This window comes from Hippocampus bargibanti, linkage group LG22 (assembly GCF_051943395.1).
Source record: "Hippocampus bargibanti isolate YZ-2025 linkage group LG22, ASM5194339v1, whole genome shotgun sequence".
NCBI lineage: Eukaryota > Metazoa > Chordata > Actinopteri > Syngnathiformes > Syngnathidae > Hippocampus > Hippocampus bargibanti.
Genome location: NC_142755.1, coordinates 2920863 through 2943724, shown reverse-complemented (window position 1 = coordinate 2943724; position 22862 = coordinate 2920863). Strand labels below are relative to the sequence as shown.

At 44.1% G+C, this 22862-nt stretch overlaps 1 protein-coding gene across 1 annotated transcript in view; it reads right to left on the bottom strand.

Annotated features, from left to right (window-relative positions):
- col7a1l (collagen type VII alpha 1-like) overlaps positions 1-22862 on the bottom strand; it is a 37170-nt gene that overhangs the window by 2665 nt on the left and 11643 nt on the right. The window contains 92 exon segments of the mRNA XM_088988674.1: positions 264-380; positions 467-529; positions 768-830; positions 889-996; positions 1082-1162; positions 1230-1265; positions 1336-1407; positions 1483-1554; positions 1625-1681; positions 1756-1791; positions 1863-1898; positions 1984-2028; positions 2095-2154; positions 2215-2250; positions 2309-2380; positions 2455-2580; positions 2840-2899; positions 2981-3007; positions 3797-3832; positions 3900-4100; positions 4179-4220; positions 5593-5637; positions 5712-5756; positions 5841-5948; positions 6022-6150; positions 6242-6307; positions 7177-7302; positions 7382-7417; positions 7490-7528; positions 7601-7636; positions 7708-7725; positions 7797-7859; positions 7938-8009; positions 8078-8104; positions 8168-8203; positions 8269-8313; positions 8390-8446; positions 8522-8554; positions 8629-8655; positions 8789-8827; positions 8942-8995; positions 9094-9129; positions 9261-9287; positions 9584-9619; positions 9750-9821; positions 9907-9951; positions 10033-10068; positions 10187-10267; positions 10354-10389; positions 10914-10973; positions 11050-11121; positions 11367-11399; positions 11500-11571; positions 12374-12418; positions 12563-12598; positions 12703-12747; positions 12935-12970; positions 13083-13142; positions 13207-13278; positions 13681-13734; positions 13800-13826; positions 13895-13981; positions 14059-14133; positions 14212-14256; positions 14323-14349; positions 14434-14514; positions 15069-15134; positions 15211-15234; positions 15316-15333; positions 15409-15474; positions 15541-15734; positions 15806-15949; positions 16024-16147; positions 16229-16368; positions 16435-16614; positions 17978-18124; positions 18192-18311; positions 18386-18532; positions 19076-19213; positions 19287-19436; positions 19512-19625; positions 19712-19870; positions 19935-20054; positions 20128-20220; positions 20223-20273; positions 20349-20465; positions 20545-20700; positions 20774-20890; positions 20956-21085; positions 21152-21315; positions 21428-21601; positions 22284-22377. Of these exon segments, the coding sequence (XP_088844800.1) occupies positions 264-380; positions 467-529; positions 768-830; positions 889-996; positions 1082-1162; positions 1230-1265; positions 1336-1407; positions 1483-1554; positions 1625-1681; positions 1756-1791; positions 1863-1898; positions 1984-2028; positions 2095-2154; positions 2215-2250; positions 2309-2380; positions 2455-2580; positions 2840-2899; positions 2981-3007; positions 3797-3832; positions 3900-4100; positions 4179-4220; positions 5593-5637; positions 5712-5756; positions 5841-5948; positions 6022-6150; positions 6242-6307; positions 7177-7302; positions 7382-7417; positions 7490-7528; positions 7601-7636; positions 7708-7725; positions 7797-7859; positions 7938-8009; positions 8078-8104; positions 8168-8203; positions 8269-8313; positions 8390-8446; positions 8522-8554; positions 8629-8655; positions 8789-8827; positions 8942-8995; positions 9094-9129; positions 9261-9287; positions 9584-9619; positions 9750-9821; positions 9907-9951; positions 10033-10068; positions 10187-10267; positions 10354-10389; positions 10914-10973; positions 11050-11121; positions 11367-11399; positions 11500-11571; positions 12374-12418; positions 12563-12598; positions 12703-12747; positions 12935-12970; positions 13083-13142; positions 13207-13278; positions 13681-13734; positions 13800-13826; positions 13895-13981; positions 14059-14133; positions 14212-14256; positions 14323-14349; positions 14434-14514; positions 15069-15134; positions 15211-15234; positions 15316-15333; positions 15409-15474; positions 15541-15734; positions 15806-15949; positions 16024-16147; positions 16229-16368; positions 16435-16614; positions 17978-18124; positions 18192-18311; positions 18386-18532; positions 19076-19213; positions 19287-19436; positions 19512-19625; positions 19712-19870; positions 19935-20054; positions 20128-20220; positions 20223-20273; positions 20349-20465; positions 20545-20700; positions 20774-20890; positions 20956-21085; positions 21152-21315; positions 21428-21601; positions 22284-22377 (6990 nt within the window).

Here is a 22862-nt window from a genome sequence, read left to right as displayed (position 1 = left end):
ACGTACACGTTAAAGCCCGTCACAGCGTGACGCGCACCCAATTAAAAAGCATGCAGGCGATATTCTTATTAGGCAAGTGTAGACATTGTGTGGGTGTCCTAATTGTCGCTCACTGATGAGGGGCCGATGACTTTTATCCTCCTCTTTTGACACTTTATTTCCATGATGGGAAGTGATACCCCCCGCCCACTCCGAAGTATGGAAAAACTTCGGGTTTAGTCCCACACAATGATGAATTTTGACCGAAAAAAAGGGGTGTGAACCTTGGCACCTGGCTCCCCAGGGGGTCCTGGAACTCCTGGTGGTCCTCGGTTTCCATCCCTTCCGGGTTTTCCCAGCGAGCCTTTGAATCCCGGAAATCCCGGGAAACCGCCTGCGCCCTGAAGGCCACAAAATTCATCTTTTCAGGGGCACTTTTTTTGGATGAACGTTTGTGATCATCGTGATGTTTATGTCCCAAACAAACCTTTTGGCCTTTTCCTCCTGCGTCACCGTCGACGCCATTGATGCCGGCGATGCCTTTGTCGCCCTGACAGAACATACAGAAAATGACATTATTAAAAAAAATAAACAATAAAAAAATAACGGACATAATGTACATGGAAAAGGCCACATTTCTCTTTGCAGAGGATAAAGAATATCTACATTGTTATATTATCTGTTCACATATTCAACTCCACTTTTGGAGTTATGGAGTTCAGGCGTCAAGCCACTCGGTCGCCCATCTATGGCATTGACGCAGCATGAAGCTAATGCGGCCATTTTACCTTTTTTCCGGTAAGTCCATTCAGACCAGGGACGCCGGGTGTGCCGGGTGAGCCTCCGTCGCCCTGTTGGGTAGAAATTTCAAACTTGGTCTCGGAACGTCGCTGACTGATGAACCCCAACCTTTTCGCCATTGAATCCAGCACTCCCGAAATATCCCGGAATCCCCCGGAAACCCTTTTCTCCCTTTGCTCCCTGTTCTCCAGGTAAACCCGGACCTCCCGAATCCCCCTGAAACACGTACAAGGATCAAGAATGATGCCACGGTCCAGACGCTAATCAGGAGATTATAAAGAGCAACTTTGCTGTCCGGTACCTGATTACCCTTCAGACCTTGGGGTCCTGCGTCTCCTTTGTCCCCTTTGGCGCCATTCACGCCATCGTTTCCGGGACCACCCTGAACAATTGAAATGACACATTGACACCGCTTGACGTACACAATATTTCTGACGTTTTTTTTTTACCAGGACTCCAAGGTCGCCCGGTTCTCCCGGATCTCCCTGCGGACAAACACTTGGGACTGTTTCTAATCACTTTGAGAACATGGGGGTCAATGAGGACTTAGCAAACCTTCTGACCGCCTGGTCCTCGAATACCAAAGCGTCCTAGAGAGCCTTTTGTCCCCGCATCGCCCTTCAGGCCCTAGAAAGACCCCCCATAAAATGCGGACTTTGTAATACTAGAAGGTTCTAAGAGACGATAAAATAGTCCTGCTACCTTAACACCGGGTGGTCCGTCCTCGCCCTTCTCTCCTTTATCGCCGTCAAACCCCGGGGAGCCTCGCTCACCCTGACGCAAACCCAATGGAGAACATGGCAAGTGCGTTCTTTGGGAACCAGCATGGAAGGACGCTTCTTACCGCATGACCTTTGACGCCCTTCAATCCACGAGGTCCGTGAACTTGAAGCGCGGCCCCCTGAAGTCCACAAAGGTCATTAACAACAAAGTTTCATCACTTGATACCAAAAAATACATATTTTTATTATATACCCGTTCTCCTCTGATGCCTTGGATCCCGCGTTCACCCTGATGTTAAACACCAAAAAATAAATGTGACGCCAATGAGAAATTTGCAGCTGTGAAATATGAATTTTTACCTTGACACCTTTCAAACCTCGTGAACCTTTGAGGCCCTAAAATAAAAGAAAAAACGGAAGAGCAAGTCGATTACTTCTATAAGTGGACACAAGTGGACGCTAAACAATTTGAAGTGCTCACGACAAGTCCTGGTCCTCCTTTCATACCCTGGGAACCCTGGTCACCCTGAAATCAAAATCGCAAGAGGCCTTATACAGATATGGAAAATAAAAAAAAAAGTAAAAATCTCACCCTTTTTCCAGGGAAACCGGTGAAACCTCGAGGCCCCGCCTCTCCCGGAATACTGTCCCCCTGAGAAGGACGTGGACATTTATTTATTATCCCGCTAAAGCCTTCGTGAAACATATTTACCTTTTCTCCTTTCAATCCAGGCACACCAGGAAAGCCCTGAATAAAAAAAAAAGTTAGCATGGTAGCTTGACGCGGTGTAAATAGGCGTTCTTACATCACGACCAGGCTCTCCAGGAGGTCCCGTGCCTCCCGGCGTTCCATTTTTTCCCCGCTTTCCTCGCTCACCCTGCACGGGTAAACACACACGGCAAAAAATGTCCACCGTGCGTGGCTTTCAGAGAGCTGACACGGGCGCCATACCTCCCGACCGGGTTCTCCGGGGTCTCCCGGGGGGCCTTTGATACCCGGGTAGCCCTGGATGCCTGCGCTACCGCGGATGCCTTGGATTCCCTCGGCGCCCGGAGGCCCCGCCTCGCCCGGTTCACCCTAAGTTTTTGAGTCAGAATTGGCGTTTTGGGAATGACACGTCAACGCATTTCGGCGACTTTTAAAAAGTAAACAAACGCGTGATGACGTCAAGCTAGCCCGCTACCCTTTAAATGAGTCACCCAGCCAATTAAAACTGCTCCATTAAAACGGCAAAGTCAATCAAAGTTAAAGCGATTGTCTTGTAAAAATTTGTCTGTATTATAATTATATATTTTTTTGTTAATTTATATAATTTTTTTTTAATAAGGCGTGTCACCTTGTTGCCAGGCGGACCGGCTTGGCCCTCGGGTCCTCGGTGGCCGATTCCCGGCTCTCCCTGAACACACCACGCCAAGCGACATCTTGATGGTTGAATAATAATAAATCATAAACGCGCCGGGGAGTATATATGGCGTACCTTTTGTCCCTTCTCTCCAACGTCCCCCTGCGGACACGGGGTAAGGACACGCGGGAAAATCAGCAAATTAACTCATTCACTGCCAGACGATGTGCAAAAAAATGGGTGCACTCCAGTGCCAGGGTTGCAGTTGTCTGCATCGTTTAACAAAGGGAATTATTCATGCGTGTGTTCTTTCATCTTGTCGGCATCAAAAGAGCAGGAAAGGACGGACGGCAGCCAAGACTCTGCCCCCTCGCTCTGATGCAACGTGGAGAATGTGGGCGAGTGGGGCATACGTGGAAAAGGGACGTGAGCATCCTCCCAAACTTTATTTTTCAAGAGTTTTCTTTCATTACAATACAATAGCACAATTATTATACATAAAACATGTTCTATTTTGTGTAGTTTTAAAGCTTATTTAGTAGAAAATTACATTTTATGGGGACCTGGGAATGGATTATTCTCATTTTAATGGGTTCTTATGGGAAATAAATGTTCGGAAGACGAACTTTTTGCCTTACACACATTTTCTGGGAACCAATTAAGTTCGTGAGCTGAGGTATCACTGTATTTTAAAACATTTTTCCATACATAAGGTGCACCGCATTTTAAGGCGCACCTTCAATGAATGACATATTGAAAACGTTTTCCATGCATAGGGTGCACCGCATTTTAAGGGGTCAACTTCAATGAATGACATATTTTAAAACCTTTTTCCATACATAGGGCGCACCGAATTATAAGACGCAACTTCAACGAATGAGAAATTTTCAAACGTTTTCCATGCATGAGGCGCACCGCATTAAAAAGAGCAAAACCAATGATGTAACTTACCTTTGGACCCTGAATTCCGTCTTCACCGGGCGGTCCCTTTTTGGGGATACACAAATAAGTTAGTCCCAACCTGCAGTCGGATTTTGATTGTACGCCAGCTAACCTTGAGGCGAAAATATTTGGGGTGGGTCGGGGAAGGTCGCCCGCCTTCACCCTCGCCCGTCCTCCTCGCCCACTCCTCCAACTGTCGTCGTCTCGCCAGTTCGGCTTCATCTTCCCAGTCGCCACTCCAATCCTCATCGTCGGGTACCTCTGGATCCATCATGGCGCGTCGCCGGGTTCTTCCATTGTTGCCGGCGCTTCTCTAGAAAGACGTCACTAGTTTAGATTGTGGTTTTTTGTTTATGACATTCTGGATTGGTTTACAGTTTTTTGAACTGACCTTTGCGTCGGACCAATTCCTCTTGATGGGAATTGGCAGCACCTACCAAGCGCCCCCCAAAAAAATGCTCTTCAGCAAAATATGTTGACACTGCAGAGCGACTTTTGGAAACAAAAGACGCCAGAGACTGAGTTCATTATTTTTTTTATATCGAAAATATTCACCAATGACGATCAAGGAGTATGATCGACATCCAAGTCTCAATAAATAACTACACACACACAAAAAAAAATGGATGTTTAACTCATTCACTGCCATTCACAAATTGGGTCGGGAATTGAAAATACGACTAAGAGCGCAATTCCCAAATTTTTTTCAAGGTTTTTTTTTCATGCTTGGGTGCCGATAAAGCGCTGGTCAGACCTCTGGCAATGTTTTTTCACTTCCACAAGGGTGGCAGTATTTCCCTTTTGTCCATGTTAGCGCTTTGTTCCAGTTTCGGCTGTCGTTAAAGCGCTAAATAAATCAATATACAGGTAACATCCGACTTACGACCGGCTCAACTTACGGCCACCTGTACTTACGACCACAACCTCCAGACTCTATTTTAAAATTTGTAATTATAAACCAGGCACCGCAACACGCTAGCAGGCCGGCAACGTGTTCGACAATTTTGGCTAGCCAGCCAGCATCTCACTCTCGCACAGTGTGTGATGACATCAGAAGGGGGCGGGGGTGCGAGTCATTTAGCCTCTATTCAACATTTTGAATGGATTTCAACTTACGACCATTTTGACTTACGACCGTTTGCTCGGAACGGAATTCGGTTGCAAGTCGGATGTTACCTGTATATGTATGTATTTTGTACAGCCGCCCCCATTTCAAATGGGGGCGGGGGGGGGGTGCCAATAAAGCGCTGGTCACACCTCTGGAAATGTGTTTTCCCTTCCACAAGGGGGCAGTATTTCCCTCTTTTCCATGTTAGCGTGTTGTTCTAGCTTCAGCTTCATATAAACCAATATGTATGTACTGTATATATTGCATTGTATTTTGGACATCTGTCCTCATTTCAAGCTCATATAACTCCAGACTCATATAACTTAGGAATTAACTGTTTTTTTTTCTAATGAAAGAAGAGTGTATAAGGTTTCCAACGGCGTATAGAATGTTTATGTCATCCTAAAACTCTGTCGGTCCTGGAATTTGAGTGACAATGACAAAATCACATTTTTTTTGCACACGTCTGGCAGTGAATGAGTTAAAACAAGTTGGTAACGACTCAAAGCCGTTTGGGCTTCAAGGACATTTCGGGTGGGCTGCTAATTAATATTATCGGGGAGTAGGTGTCGCAATTAATCGGCGGCTTCCCGGAGACGACGCGATGAAAGCGGCGTTCTGTGACAGGCGCCGTTAACGAGAAGGCGGGCGGATGTCAATTCGGTGGTGGCGTCAAACTTCGGATGATGTCGCCTACCTCCTCTTGCTCGTCGTAAAACTCCGCCTCCAACTGCCCGCTTTTCTAAAACGAGGGTTGGGGGGTTGCGTTATTAACATTGTTGTAACGGCGACTGCATGGCGATCGATTTAATTTACCGGGTGATCCACCTCCCTTGAACGGCGCCCTTTTTTTCCTCGCCCCTGGTTGTCAAGGTAACGGGAAGTCGTGTCAATCATCAGGAATTCGGATAACTGTGTGGCGAGTGTTTTTTTTTTTTTTTTTACCTTCCCACGTTCTCTATTTTGCCTCTTATGACTTGAATTTTTTTTGCCAGGGTGCGACGCAGTGAGCAGGATGGCCGGGGTGTCACTTCCCGGTTGGGTGGAGACCGGCTGCCAAAATACATGTGAAGGCGTGAAATTTAAAAATACGATTTTTTTGGGACTAACTAACTAACTAACTAACCTGGTTTTCGAAAGTGGAGCTGACTTGAGTCGGATTCGTTTCAGCTTTGGGCGACCCGTCCAGGCTGTCGTCTATTTGTTTCTGTGGTGTCCATAATGTTGGACCTTCGGTTGATTCATTCCAAGAGTTCTTCAAATACGCGGGAAAAAAATATATATAAAAAGAAGGAATAAAAGTTGGATAATCGGTGAAAAGGAATTTTGGACGGAGCGCCACTCACAGATTGGGTTGGTTGATCCAATTCGAATTCATCCAAGATGTCCGTCCGTCCGTTCGTCGAGTCAAACTTGACGGAGAAAAAAAATGCAAGCAGATTATTAACTCATTCATCGCCATCCCAGTATTCATCCGCAAATTGAAAACTATGAGGTGGAGCTTGTTTGGAGTTGTTTTTTTTCATGCTTGGGTGCCGAAAAAGCGCTGGTTAGACCTCTGGCTATGTTTTTGCAGCATTTGCCTTGTACAGTTGCCCCCACTTGCACCTCATGTTACTCCAGAACTAAATAAGCAATAAATATATACTGTTTCGATATGATTTTTTGGTTCTGGTTTTGTTTTTACATGCTTGGTGCCTATAAAGCGCTGGTCATTGCATATAGCAATGTTTTTTTTTCTTTTCCACAAGGGGGAAGCATTTCCCCATTTTCCATATTAGCGTTTTGTTCTAGCTTCAGCTGTTAAAGCGCGACATAAATCAATCTGTATGTATTACATTATATTTTGTACATCTGCCCCCATTTCAAGCTCAGATAACTCCAGCGCTGGTCAGACCTCTGGCAATGTTGTTCTCTTCCACATGGGGGCAGCATTTGCCTTTTTTCCATGTTAGTGCTTTGTTACATTTTTAGCTGTTGTTAAAGCGCTATATAAATCAATGTTTTGTATTGTATTTTGTACACCTGCCCTCATTTCAAGCTCATATAACTCCAGACACATTATCATTTAGTAATTAAAGCTTTTTCTTCTGATGAAAGAAGATAATCTAAGGTTTTTAACACTGTATTGAATGTTTACGTAGTCCTAAAATGTAATATTCTGCAGGTCCTGGAATTAGAGTGACAATGACAAAAACCCTGGCACTGCAGCAGACACATTTTCGCACATCAGGCAGTGAATGAGTTAAGAGTCCTTTTCCAAAAAGTTCATGCGACCTACCGTGTATTCCGCGATGGCGTTGGAGGTCTGTGTTTCTTCATCGGGTGCGCCTGGCGAGGTGGCGCGAAGAAACTCCTCGATGCCGCCCTGCAGCAGCCCGTCAATCAAAGCCTTCAAAAGGGGAAGCTGGGAAACAAGCCGAACATATCAACGCAACATCATTAGAAGAAGAACGATGACGAAACGTGCGTTTCGGCGGACGCACCTTGATGCCGTACGCTTCAAACATGGCTTCCATATCCTGGAGAAGAAAAAAAAAGAAATCGTGTGTGAGTTTCGATTTGAAAAGAAAGAGCGAGAACATGTGATCCACCTTCATTTGGAATGATTTCCCAGCAGCTCCCGCATCACCCTATTAAACGAAAATACGGCCTTAATAACTAAAATGGCCTTTCAGCTTTCTTTTTGTTGGAGCGACTTGTACCTTTTCGCCTTTGGTGCCCATGTCGCCTTTTTCACCCTGTAAAACAAGCCAAAATATGGGGGTAAAAAGTGGATTGACGCTTTGGAATCAACCCGTTTATGCGCTACCTTTATTCCCGGCGAGCCCTGGAAAGAAACGAGAGAAAAAGGGGTGTTGGTTTGGGATAATGAGAAAACCGGGCAATGGAGAGACTCACCGGCGCACCAGGAGGACCCATGGGGATGGGGAAGGCATGGCGGATTTCGTCCATGGTGGCGCCCTGCGAACGGGACGGGACTGTAAGTTGGATTGGACGCAAACGGCAGGCAACCGGAACGTTTTTTTTTTTGTTTTTTACCTCTGCGGTGACGAGGACCTGTTTACCGGGCAAACCCGGAGGTCCCGCTTCTCCTTTGCTGCCATCTCGACCCTGTCGTTGCAACATGGTGATTTTTTGCGTTTTTTGCTGCCCGTTATTTTGAATTCAAAGCCACTTACGTTCGCCCCCGTGTCGCCTTTGTCACCCTGGAATGAGAGAAAAACCGTGAATGACTAGAACGTTTGGAAAAAACATTTTTCTTTGTTGACCTTTTTGCCATCTTCTCCTTTAGGTCCTGCTTCCCCCTAGAAAAAAAAAGATGTTATTCACAGTAATGAAAAAAAAAAAACAAATTGGAAATGGTCCTTACATCTTTCCCCGGAAGTCCTCGCTTGCCGTCAACGCCGGCTCGTCCCTGAGAAAGCAAAAATATGTAAACACCCCACGCTCATTTTCCAAAAAATACACAATTTTTTCCAACGGGTATTCACCGGCGTTCCCGGTAATCCCGGCATTCCGGCGATCCCGATCTCTCCTCTTTCGCCTGTCTACCCCGAAAGCACAAAAATGAGGCAACCAAACGGCGCATCAAAGAGTTAAAAGTATTTTTTTTGCACACTTACTGCACCAGGCTCTCCTTTCGGTCCTCGCTCTCCCTGTGGTTTGAATAAAAGTCACATGAGGAGATCGGGAAAATGGACGTGTGCGCGGGCGTGGGTGTGGACGTGACCTTTTCTCCAGGTGTACCGGAACCAACCTGCAAAAAGTGTCAATCATTTTAACTATTCTCACTCATAATAAATAAATAAATACATAAATAAATACATAAATACATAAAAAAAATAAAAAATAAAAACATAAAAAATAAATAAAAAAATATGGCTGCTTACCAATGACGATCCCGGTTGTCCCGGTTTCCCCTCAGGACCCTGCCGACAAAAACAGAAGACATAAAATTTGAAGCTACTCATTTCACACAAACCTTTTAATGGCTCCTTAGAGCCCACAGTATGGACATTTCTTTACGAAATTAAGACACTCACTCTCGGTCCGGGTAGGCCCGTTTCTCCTCTTAAACCCGGCTCGCCCGTCTCGCCCTGACGGTTAACACAATAAGCACAACATGAGAGGAAAATTCCGCAACGGGGAGGGGCAGAAATAAGATAAAATATGATATCGATAAAGGTAATCCCACCTTGATCACTCGGGCGAAGATATTATCTCGTACCGCCTGGCAAAAAAAATAAAAAATAAAAATAAAATAAAGTGTTCAGTTCTTATTTAGCGACTTTACTAGTGGCGAAGTAATAAACAGGCTTGTTAAACACAACTGTCGATAAAAATTAAAAAAAAAATGTTTACTTGTGTTCCCGGAGGTCCAGGTTGTCCCTTTGTGATGACAGTACGAATACACAAACACAGGAAAAAAAGAGATAAAAATGAATACATCACATCAATAGAAGATGGCAGGCAATATTAGCAGGAAATAGAAGGCGCTAAATAATGCTAATCAAAATAGCGATCGCAATGACAAAGAAAAGCGGCGAATCGGAACAACAAGGCACGCACGCACGCACGCGCACACACACACACACACACACGCACACACACACACACGCACGCACACACACACACACACACACACACACACACACACACACACGCACGCACACACACACACTCACCGGCTCGCCTTTGTCGCCTTTTGTCCCATCGAGTCCCTGCAGGACAAAATGAAGACAAATAAATTTCATTACAGGTAAAAACATGTTAGCATTGACATGTTATCATTGACAAGCAACAATAACGCTCCTGAGATGTTTTATTCTTTTTAATTGCGGAAGGTCTTACAGGCAGGCCCTCTTTTCCAATATCTCCTTTGTCTCCACGCGTTCCGGGTTGCCCCGGGAGTCCCAGCGGGCCCTGAGTGAAAATTTCATCATTTTAAATTCATTTTTTGACTTACTGATTCATATTTTGGTCAAAATCCAAAAAAAGGGGAAAATACATTATGTCCTGGATCACCAGGTGGTCCTTGTGGTCCAGGCTCCCCCTGTGAAGGTCAAAAACGACTTTAGGATTGTTTTTTTTTTTTTTGCAATTTTTTTGGTGTTTTTTTGGGGTAGTCCTTTACCTTTATCCCTTGTGCTCCTTGAACTCCGGTTCCACCCTACACAACAACAACAAAACTTGTAACATGGCGCTGGAAAGAGTCCTTCCCGTAATGACACGGAGGGAGACGGACATTTATTTGGTCGGTTAGGATAACCTCATTGTGATTTACTTACATCTTTACCTCTTAAGCCAGCTTCCCCGGGAATTCCGGGTGAGCCCATGTCCCCCTTGTCACCTTTGGAGCCGTCCTGTCCCTGTTTAAGAGAATAACGTGGATTAAATTTAAAAAAATTGCATTTTGAAATGAATTTATTTCCTTTACACCGACTGATTACAATACCTGAGCTCCTGGTTTTCCAGATAAACCAACATTTCCCTGGGAATGATAACAATACATATATTAACTCATTTACTGCTAGACGATGTGCAAAAATGTGTCCACTCTAGTGCCAGGGTTTTTGTCATTTTCACTCAAATTCCAGGACCCACAGAATATTATATTTTAGCACTACATAAACATTAAATTCAGCGTAAGAAACCTTAGACTCTCTAATTTAATCAGAAAAAAATGAGTTAATTAGTAAGTTATGTAGGTCTGGAGTTATCTGAGCTTGAAATGGGGGTGACTGTACACAATACAATACAACCCATACATATTGATTTATATAGCACTTGAACAACAGCTGAAGCTGTAACAAAGCAGGGAAGGGAAACAACATTGCTAGAGGTCTGACCAGCGCTTTATGTGCACCTCGTGTAAGAAAAAGCAAAAATAAATTTGGGAATGGCTGTCCACGTCACACTTTTCAATTCTCGAATAAATTTGGGAATGGCAGTAAATGAGTAAAAACAAAAAAAATGTAGCAACAAAATGGCGGCAGAGTTAGGGAAAGGACTCACCCGCTCGCCATTTTCCCCTTTTGGTCCAGCCTGTCCTGGAATTCCAAAACCAGGACTTCCCTATAGACATATATCAATCAAACTCAAGCTACACATTCTCAATGTGTACTTATAAAAGAGTTTTTCACCATCTAACCTTTTCTCCTTTATCTCCTTGTTCCCCTTTTTCCCCCAAAGGCCCCACTGGACCGATTGGACCGACGTCTCCCTGTTGGACAAGTGATGCAGACACATCATTCGAGGGATGTGAAAGCTAATGAGAGAAACCCTGATAGCGAATAGACAGAAAAGAAGAAGTTATCATATTTAAAAGTCTCAAGGTTGGTTGGCCGCCGAACACAAGGCCCACAATGGAAGCACAGGAAATCCGTCCGTCGCCTTGTACAATCACAATCACTCCCCCGTGAAACTTTTAGATGCGCTTTTCTTCACCAAACAGCGTGATGCACTCACCCGGATTCCCTTTTTTCCGGTCGGACCAATGACCTGTTATGATGGGACACAAATACAAACAAAAATGCTAATTCATACTTCAGAAAAACAAGTATAATAGTAATAAAAGAAATATTACACATTTTCGACTTACAGCCGTGGCGGTGTCGCCGGGTGCTCCTCTTGGTCCTTCATCTCCTTTAAGGCCAATCGGACCTGTTGGTCCCTGAAAGAAAAAACAACTAAACAATGAGCATTACGAATAAGAATAATAATAAGAATAAGAAATTCTAACATCCAATAATAAGCGAATAGCTAGCTCGCTAGTAGCGAGCTAGTTAGATAGCTAATAAATAGCTAGCTAGATAGGTAATAGATAGGTAGCTAGATAGCTAATAGCTATCTGGCTAGATGGCTAATAGTTAGCTAATAGATAGCTAGCTAGATAGTGAGCAGATAGCTAGCTAGATAGCGAATAGATAGCTAATAGATAGCTAGATAGATAATAGCTAGCTAGCTAGATAGATACTAGATAGCTAGCTAGATAGCTAATAGATAGTCAGCTAGATAGCCAGCTAGCTAGAAAGATAGCACATAGATAGCATTAGCATCTTTGTAAAGGCTGAGACAAAAATAGTTTTTGTGTCATAGTGCCAACATTGGTCCATTTTACCTTTCCAAAACATGACATATCGCAAATGAAATAATTTTGATGCTAGGTGACGCCATTAGCGCTTATCTCGGAGACCTTTTCAAAAAGCCCTCAACAAAAAAAAAGGACATTAAGCAAAAAGCCAGATTGCATCTTTGTGACGACCTCCTCACTGGGAAAAGGGGGATGAGGGCGGGTGTGCATCTCAAATTAAATTCAGTGACGCCTGAGAGACATCCATTGAAGCTTTGCCGATTTGGCTCTTTACGTATTCGCGGAGGCTAATTCCAGAGATTCAAGGGATAATACCGTAATATTCAGTTCTATTCGGTCAAATATAAAAGTACATTTTGTCATCAACATTAATCACACTCACTGTTGGTCCTTGCGCTCCGATGGGCCCCTTCTCGCCTTGTTCTCCCTAAAAAAGAAATGCTTTATTTGAGACTCACTTTGGACTTCCATGATTAGCCTAACTAATGAGACATTCGCTTTGATAAAACAGATGGGGGACATTTGTATTTTACTGAGAAATGTCCATTACACACAGAATGTGTGGACTGACCTTGTCCCCTTGGTCCCCTTTGAACCCCTTTTTCCCCTGAGGAGAAAAGAAAACACCGGTTATTAGAATTTTAGCTGTTAGTGCGCTAATCCCGTTAGCATCAAATCAATGGGTGGGACGGCAAAGCATGACATACACACCCGAGGTCCGACAGCTCCTTGGGTGCCTTGTTCTCCAAGTTCACCCTGGACAAATGCAGGATATCATCCCAAATGTTATTTATGTTCCTGTTGTGTTTATTATTTTGCTTTGTGTTGACTATTATGTGAAAGGCTTTGTTACAGCTGTTGTGAAAGCGCTATATAAATTAGGGCGAATTGTATTGTATTTTAAAAACAAAATTGACCGAAATGAAATGCAAATTCTGAGTACCTTTGGGCCGACTGGTCCTGCAACGCCCACGTTTTCCTGCAAATAAATAAAAAATAAATAAACTGAAACCAAATATGAATGATGATTCATATTTGCAGAGACAAAAGACCATAAAAGTTCTTATTTTTATTTTTAGTATGTTTAGTACCTTCTCACCAAGCTCTCCGCGAAGGCCTTGACCTCCTAAACAGCTCTGTCCGCATTCACCCTGCAAAAATTCACATTTCAAGAGGATTGCAAACACCAACATGACGTTTCTTGACATTGTTTACCTTTTCTCCTTTCGGACCCGGTACACCCGGTACACCGCTGATGCCGATTGGACCAGGTAACCCTGCCATACCCTTGAAATTTGTGGGACATGGAAAAAAAAAATATTAAAAATTGTGTAGACGCTTCCCAACTTAAGAACAAAATACGTTCCGAACAGTTGTTTGTAAGGTGAATTCGTTCGTAACTTGCTTCAGTGCTATATTTTGTATGGAATGTATGTTAAAGGCTTATATAAGTAAATTTAAGGCTTATATACGTATATTTAAGGCTTGTATAAGTAACCTGGATTAGTTTGTACTGAAAAATAAACATTTAATAAAATACATGCCCAATAAAGATATGTACATGTACAACTGGAGAGAATACTACATATGTTACTACAAAAATGTTCCTATGTACCGTTGTTCGTAACTCGAATGTTCGTAAGTAGGGGAGCGCCTGTAATTTGTGGGGAAGATCGTATCTGCACTCACGATGCTTCCGGCTTCTCCCGGGTCACCCTTCACACCCGGATTCCCTTGTAAACCCTTTCGAACGAATACAAGTCCGTCATTTCAAGTCCGACGAAACCAGCTGTAGAATTCTGGGGTACCTTTTCTCCCGGTTCTCCAGGGTCCCCCTTTAAAAGACATCATGCGTCAAATTGTCCCCAAAAAAACGGAATTTTAACATTGAATCTTTCCTGACTTTGATCAATAATCCCGGTGGTCCAGCCGGGCCAGGCAGACCTGGGATTCCGATGAGTCCCGGACTACCAGGGGGTCCTTGGGAACCCTGTCAGATAAGTTTTCATTAGGCTAAAATTCCTTCCAGGGAAAATCTGGTTAAACTGTTGAGCAGGGGCGGCTCACCGAGGATCCTGGTTCTCCTTTTTGCCCAGGGACGAAGTTTGAATCTGGAGCGGCGATCACGTAACCAGGTTCTCCCTGTGATGATATGCAAAGTACTTATTTTATCACGATTGTACCCAAAAATATATAAAAAAATATCCCCCAAAAACGTACTCTCTCTCCTCTCTGGCCTTTGGGACCAGTGTGACCAGGAGGACCCTGTGAGAAGAAAAAGAATCGTCATCATTTAATTCAAAGCATTCTTAACCACTCTTCAAGTTTTACCGTATCGCCCGGTATGCCCGGAGTGCCCTGAAAAAGACAAAAAGATGCGTTGTAGAAACAACAACGACACACATTGAAACAAAAAAAAAACGTCACAGAATTTGATCTTACCCGTTGCCCGGCGGAACCCGGGGGTCCGGTTCGTCCAGGGCGTCCGGGCAGTCCAGGAATGCCATCCGTTCCGGGAGGTCCCTGTCAAAGCAAGATGGCCGACGTGTCAGGAAAAAAAAAAATCAACTGAATTAAACATCATCACGCTACGGTTAACCCATTCACTGCCAGTGATGTGCAAAAATGTGCCATGGTTTTTGTCATTGTGGCTCAAATTGCAGGACCCACAGAATATTGAGTTATAGGACTACATAAACATTCAATGCAGCGTTACAAATCTTAGACCCTCTTGTTTCATCAGAAGAAAAGTGTTAATTCCTAAATTATATGGGTCTGGAGTTATATGAGCTTGAAATGGGAGCAGATGTACAAAATACAATGGAATACATACATATTGGTTTATATAGCGCTTTAACAACAAAACGCTAACATGGTAAAAGGGGAACTGCTGCCCCCTTGTGGAAAAAGAAAAAAAAACATTGCCAGAGGTCTGACGAGCGCTTTATCTCAAGAAAAAGTAAAATCCAAACACATTCGGGAATGGCGCTCTCCGTCATATTTTCAATATGGCAGTGAATGAGTTAAAATCAATCCAGATTAATTTTTTTATTTGTCCATGAGCGTTCACATTGTACCTTTTCACCCTTTTCTCCTTTGGTCGACGTAAATGGATCAAAGTGCCCGGGAGTTTGCCTGAATCGCTACAAAAACAAGAAAAAGTCTTAGGTCATGTTAAAAATGATAAAAAAAATCAAAAATATTTGGAATCCAACTTACCAGACCACCTCCTAAACCATCGCCCTAAAAGAATAAAGTATACCATATACCAGACATACAGTATAAATATTTTTTGCTAAGCAATATTGTCATATTTAATCTCACCCTTTCTCCTTTCTGGCCCTGGAAAAAAAATATCACGTCATTTTCACCGATTGCGTTTGAGATGTTTGATTATATGACACCTGATTGACCCACCTTGAGACATGGGCACGGGGGCTCAGGTTTTGCCACTTCGTTTGGGTCGTCAGTGGGCGTATCCAACTGCGTCAACAATAACAACAATAACAAATTAAAAAAACAAATGTGATATTCGAGAAATCCTTTCACCTCGTCATCACGCCGCAGCTTGAACTCGGCGCGCAACTCCTTGCCGCAGACGCTCCCGATAAATTCTCTCTCGACGCCGGAAAAGTCGTCAAAAGTCGCAGTGTAAAAGAGGTTTTTGTAGCTTCGGGGCGCCGCGATTTTTCGCAACTCCTCCAAGTCGGCGTTGGCGACCCCCACCACCAGGATGCTAACACCTAACGTGAAACGTCACATGGAGTATTAAAAAAAAAAAAAAAGGATAGAACTTGACGGATTTTTCGCTGACCGAGCGCACGGGCGATCCTGGATGGGTGCTCCACGTCGTCCTGCGCTCTACCATCCGTTATCAGCACTAGAACATGGCCGACATCCTGCCTCATGCCCAGAGACTCCTGAAACATTTCCTGCAGGACGTAGCTGATGCCTTTCCCTGCGTTTTGACGAGCCCTTTGAAACATTTCATTCCCCCAAAAGGCGAATTTTGCTGATTTACGCGACACAAACCTGTTTTGGTGTTACCACCCCCGTAGCGTAACGCCATGAGTGCACGGAGCACCGAATTGCGATCTTTGTGGTCATCGAGTCGGAATTCAATTCGAGGTTTATCGCTGAAATGAACCACGGCGATCTAAAATAGCAGAAAGAGACAATTTCAACAGGATGACGTTCTTGAGTCGGATGACGTACGATTTATTTTGGCGATGCTAACTTGCGCGCCATCGGGACCGATAACCGGGAAGTAGGTGACCACTCGGAATATGAAGTTCTTCATCTTATCGAAGTTGTTAGCGCCGATGCTGGACGACTCGTCCACCAGGAAGACAATGTCCACTTTGCTCCCGCCGCATTCTAGCAAAAAAAATGGTGAATATGTGAGTCGTCAACAAATTTTATTTTGACGGGAAAATAAAATACCTGTTCTGGATGGAGCGGGAGTCGGTGCGGGCAGCGTCGTGAACGGCGAGGAGGCCGCAGTCCAATGAAATGGAGTCGTCATGGGCAGCACGATAGGGCGCTCGGTGATTCGAGTGGTTATTTGTGGGGTTGAAGCGATGGCGGTGACATTCGGAGCCGTGGTTGAGGGATGCTGTCCCACTAAGATACGTAGAATCAAAATACACATTCATTATACAGACGTTCCCCTACTTGTGAACATTCGAGTTACGAACAACGGTACATACTATGTTCGAGTTATGAACAACGGTACATACTATGTTTGTTAAAGTAATTATAAGTGCCTTGCATGCTGGGTCCGACAGGACAGTAATTTCATCTGTGCTGTATGTCATACATATTATACATATTAGCATATTTGACAATAAAGCTGACTTTGACTTTGAATATTCTTTCTAGTTGGGTGTTGTTCCCAAACAAATACCTCAAACTAGTTTTTTTCATAAACAATAACTGAAATTGACAATGAATGAGAGGAAAAAAAATTACCTGCTCTGCTCATTTTTGTTGTCCCCCCCCCCCCCCCCCCCAGAAAATATATATATATAACTTAAAATGCAATTGAATGTCTGAAAATCTTTCACTTTTGTAACTGACGCTTCTCATCAATGCAATTGAATGTCTGAAAATCTTTCATAACTTTGCTGCTGTGAAATGTAAATTTCTCCACTGAGAGACTAATAAAGGAAAATCCAAAACATCCAATCCAATCCAAAACATAAAAATGAACTAAGAACTAAAAAAGTAGTAAAAAGTCAACCAAAACATAAAAGCAATATTCAGAATAAAAAAATAATGCCAAAACTAGTAAAAACAAAGTACAGACACTCCTCTATTTACGAACATTCAAGTTACGAACAACGGTACCTACGAATATTTTTTTTTTTTTGTCGTAACATATGTAGTATTCTCTCCAGTTGTACACGGACATATCTTTATAGAGTATATATTGTATTAAATTTTATTTTTTAGGAACAAACCAATACAGGTTACTTATACAAGCCTTAAACATACTTATATAATCCTTAAACATACATTCCATACTAAAGACAGGATGACCAATGGAGCCCAGATACCTCAATATCGCTAATACGTTTTACATGAAGTAAAACAGCCATAAAATGAAACCTATATTACCTTTTTCAAAATCGAATTATATAATTGTGAACAATAACAAACATCTATAAATTAAGCGAAATTTCCTAATGGCTCTAATAATATCTTGATTTAGCATATGTTTATATGTTTGTAGCATATGATTAAATGTTTATTTTTTTGTAAAAACAATACAGGTTACTTATAAAAGCTTTATATATACGGATATAAACCTTAAACATACTTACATAAACCTTAAATATACATCCCATACAAAATATAGAACTGGAGCAACTTAGGAACAAATTCAACTTACGAACAATCGTTTGGAAAGATATCTTGTTCGTTGGGGAGTGTCTGTATACCAAAAAAATAAAGACATTTTTAAAAGTCTATGAGCGAGACTTACCAATCCTTTGGTATACGGTGCTGACCGGTCCCTCCACTTGGCCATACAAAGGTCGAATGGAGAAAATATACGTTCGTCCATATAAGAGGTCACCAACTTTAAAAGAGGTGAAACTCAGACCCAGCGTCTCTTTTTTGGTCTCAAACACTGAAAGAAAAAAAAAAACGGTGTGTCATAATTTCACATTTCCCTCAGAGTGTATTTATTCACACACCTGAGATGTGCCTCCAGCTTAGACGGTAACCGGAGACACCCGCCACTCGGTTCCAGCTCAGAACGGTGCTGCTGTCTGTCGTGTTTGTCACAGAGAAGCCGGTCACTTTTGGAAGGTCCACTAAAGTCCAGAAAGACAAGTTCAAAGGTTGTATTGGTCTTCAAATCCAGATATGTTTTATGTAAACGACTCACAGGTCCGTGCTGTGACCAGGACAGAACTTCCTTCCCGGGTGCCGGACATGGAGGACACTTTGATTTTGTAGGCCGAACCCTCGAGTAGGTTCTGGATAGTGAAGGTTGTAACACCAACTGGGACCATGTGGAACTTTTCTTCTCCGCCTATATGGAACAAAGGCATGGAAAATGCATGGCTTGAGGAGCACACGATGAGAAGAAAGGAGCGTCAGCGCAGAGCGCCGATGCGTATTCGGATCTGTCACGGCTTGGAATTGAAGCGGATTTAGGCGGGATCGGAGATGTGAGACAATCTATGTCGCGGCTTGGAATTTAAGCGGATATACGCGGGACAGGAGATGTGAGACAATCTCTGTCACGGTTTGGAATTGAAGCAGATTTAGGCAGGACAGGAGATGTGAGACAATATCTCTTGTCGTCAATGGATGCTACAGCTTCGTGTTTGCTTTCGACATTTAGCTTCTAGCAGATGTGCACATTTCACAATGACTTGCCTGATCCACTGGTGAAAAGGACGCTTTGAATCTCTCCTCTTTCATCTAAAACTGCTTCATGCGACAAAGAGGGTGCTAGAAAGTGCTAAAGATTGAATTGTCTTTTAAGTTGTGTCACATTATTTGTTATTACGTTTTTTGTTGTTATTTTTGACTTCAAGATGGCACCGCGAGAGTGGCTCCTGTATCTCACCCAGGAAGTGGATCCAGGAGACTTTGTAGCCGGTTGCACCAGGTGTTTGTTTCCAAGACAGGGTGACCGAGTTAACACCGGTGTCCACAACTTGGACTTCCTTCACCAGTTGGGACGGTTTTGAGTCCATGACGGCCGCTAGCAAATCAAACAAACAATGAAGATCCGAAATCTCCATTGAAGCCAAGAGGAAGATCTAAATTATCACTACCTGTGACTTGAGTTAAGGAAATTTCCGGCCCTTCTGTGTTTCCGTATATTGCACGGACAGTGATGGTGTAGGTGGTGTGAGGGCTCAGATCCGTGATGTGATACAAGAGAATGCTGTGGTCCAAGTAGCGTGACTCGGGGCTGCCACTGTCTGCAAACATAGAGATGCAAAAACGGATGACAAAAATTCAGGAGGGTGATTATGGAACCCAAGGACAACATTTACCAAAGTTCCAGGACAGTTTGTACTCTGTAGCGCCAACTATTGGACTCCACTGCACTTCTATGGTGGTGCTGGTGTAGGCGGTTACCTCAAAGCTGGACACATAGCCTAGAGGAGCTAAGATTGAACCAGACGAAACATCAGTATCTGTCTTTTGATGCTAATATCAATTGCTACGATCAATCTTAAACACAGGTACTGACATGTTCGAAAGGTAGCGGTGATACCAGGCCCGACTACTGATCCAAAGAGGACATAGAGAGTCAGGGCGTACTCCGTGTCATGGGCGACATTCTTCAACTGGTACTCAGTGGTGGTGCCGTTCAGAGCCACCTGCCTGGGACGATCCCGACCTACAAACTCTTGAGAAATGACACGACGCGTAAGAAGAAGCTCTTTCTGTGAAAATTTCACCTTGGAACACACCTATCGTGGGTCCCCAGGCTAGTCGGTACCCGGTGGCGCCTGATACGCTGTTCCATGTGACGACGGCTGTACTGGTGCTCACCGCGGATACCTTCAGGGTCTGCACCGCACTGCTTTCCACTGACGGGGGTGATACTGAGTCATGATGTGGAAAAGTCGGGGACGCTGAAACATTCTTGGGCGGAATAGTTACATGTCTTGACTTTGGCGGAGGTGATGGGCCCTTCAATGTCCCCAAAGATGGGGTTCATGGTGATGGTGTACTCGGCGCCCGGGTGGAGTCCTGGATCATGTAGAAGTTAAAGGTGTCCCTGAGGTTGATGTTCTCTATGTGGCCCTCTGACAACAACGAAACGTTGGAAGTGGCAAAGAGCAAATATCGGCGTTGGCGCGGTATTGGTCAGGGAGCGTTACCTGGTGACGCCCATGTGAGACGGTATCCTGTGGCGCCTTTAACCGACGTCCATTTGGCTTGCACGGTGTCGGTGGTTGCGTTTTGGACCAGGAGTTCTTGAATGGCGACCAGCTTCACTATCAATATACAGTATCATATCAATATATGTCAAGCATGCTAATTATTATCATCAAAAGGAAATTTAATCAGAGTTACATGTCCTTCCCACGATGGAAACAGGTTCACTCAGCCCTTGCGGGTAAACGGCCGAAATACTTATGTTGTAGTTTTTGTCCTCCTCCAGGCTGTCAATCACGTGCGAGGAGGCGTCTCCAGAGAGCAGCTGCTCATAGACGAAACCCGGTCGGTTGGCTGCATTCGGGAAAGCGGATAAAGTCAATCCACCGAAAAATCCAAGCGCCGTCAATCACAGTTGTTTTCGTACGTCTCGGGATGAGGACCCTGAATCCGTCCAGCTTCTTTAGAGGAGGCGTCCAGCCCAGACGTAATGAGAAAAGACCCTCTTCGATAACTCGGAAATTTAATACTTGAGGCAACGGCGCTGTAAAAACAAGATTGGGTGGTGATGATGGCGTAAAATGACATTTGATGATTTTTACCACTTACTCGTGTGGGCAGTCGTCGTGGCGGACTCTCCGACAAGACTGCGATATAAAGCGGACACAATCAGGGAATACGACGTCTTTGGGTTGAGATCCTCCACCACCATTGTCGTCACGTCCGCCTTCAGATTAATCTTTCGAGAGCAGAGGCCAAAATAAAAATCAGGCCCAGATGTGGCGACCTTTCACACCTCCGTCACCTGTCTTTGTTGCGCGTGGACGGGTTGTCCTCTGGAGCTGAGGGGGACGACCGTGACTCGGTAGCCCGTCACGTCCCCCGTGGCCGCCGTCCACGTCAGTCTGAGGGATCCGTAAGCCAACTCGCTTACCCGTAGATCCCTCGGACCCAAGATGGGCTCTTTGACTGGACGCAGGGAGTACGTCAAATATTAAAAAAAAAAAATAAGAGAAAAGGAAGTTAGCATATATTGAGTTTATGCATTGTATTTTCCATGCCGTGCATGTCTTTCTCTCACCAGGTTGGAACATTTTGACAGGACGCGGCGGCTCGGAGGCGGTGAAACACACCCGGCGAGACAATTTGGGGACGACGGCGTCCAGCAGGGAGAAATCGGCGACCATCAAGAGGTGCTCCTCGTGGGGCTGGGACACCGTCGTCCTCAGCTGGGCCTCCTCAGCTCCCCTCACGCCTGAATACAAACGTTATTTTGGCACTACATCATTTTTTTCCACTGGGGGGAGCTGTTGCATTTTCAATCTCTTCGTCAAAGCAGAGCCTTCAGCTATCATATCAATAACAAAACAGCTGATTTTCTATAAAGCGACTCAGACATAGGCATTGTTTACTTCGATTATTTGTCCACAGGGACATTCAAAGACATCTTTCAATTGCTTCCGGCATGATCGTCCTTTCACCAATTTGCCCCGCGCCACCGCCTGAAGTCTGTACGATCCCACGAGACGGTCGTTTGCTTTTGACGTTGACGCGCAAGGTCCCGCAGGTTGACTTGGCCGTGTCGGAGATGAATAAAAGGAGCACCATTCGGGTGTCAGGGGGTGTAGATGAATCGTCCGGGTGAATAATGGGTGCAATTGGAGGGTGATTGGCTAATGAGCGGTAATTCTTGCAGATGTGCGCGCGAGGGAAAGGTAAATTAATTGTATATATTTGCCCCAGTGCACTTTGAAATATGATTCTCGCACAATCACAAGGTTCCGGGGGAGGAATCCGATGAATCACAACTCCAAACTTCAACAGACAGTTAGTACGGCGCAAAAGAAAAAAAAAAACATTCTGGACCCTCCGTACCCGGCTCACCACCTTGTCCCGCGGCAGTGACGATGGTGCAAGAATTCACAATCCAGACTCACCGACAGCGTAAAGTGAAATCCCATTGTCGGCTACTCCTTTGGCGGCGGTGTCAAAGGGGTCATCCGAAGGGCCGTTTGTCATCAAAATGGCCACCTAAACAGAAAGTAGACGCAGTCAAGGGCCGCCATTTTATTCCCGATGAAAATATCCTTGTTCCAATTTGCAGAAACAAATTTTCAGCTCAATTAAACAAAAAAAAAAACAAGATTAAAGTCCCGTCAAGATTGTTTGTTTTACTGTTCCATTCCATTCTACAGTTTAAACATTTGCACAGCTATGTCGCTAAATAATTAATACACTACAGTTTGGGAGGGGAGGGGGGGAAAGTCATTTAAAAACAGCATCACACTCATTAAAGCCCACCCCCACCATAGATTTGTTCATGGTTTAGTTTATAATTGAATTCATAATTGAACAAAAGAACAAACGTGGAAGGATGCATGCGACCAAGACTCGCAACTAGCAATAGCATAAAAACAAACCAAAGTTCAAGAAAAGTTCACCAAAAAAAGTAAAAGGAAGCAGGACAAGCGTCAATACGAGATGGCGGTCGCCGCCAGTACAAATTCAATATATCA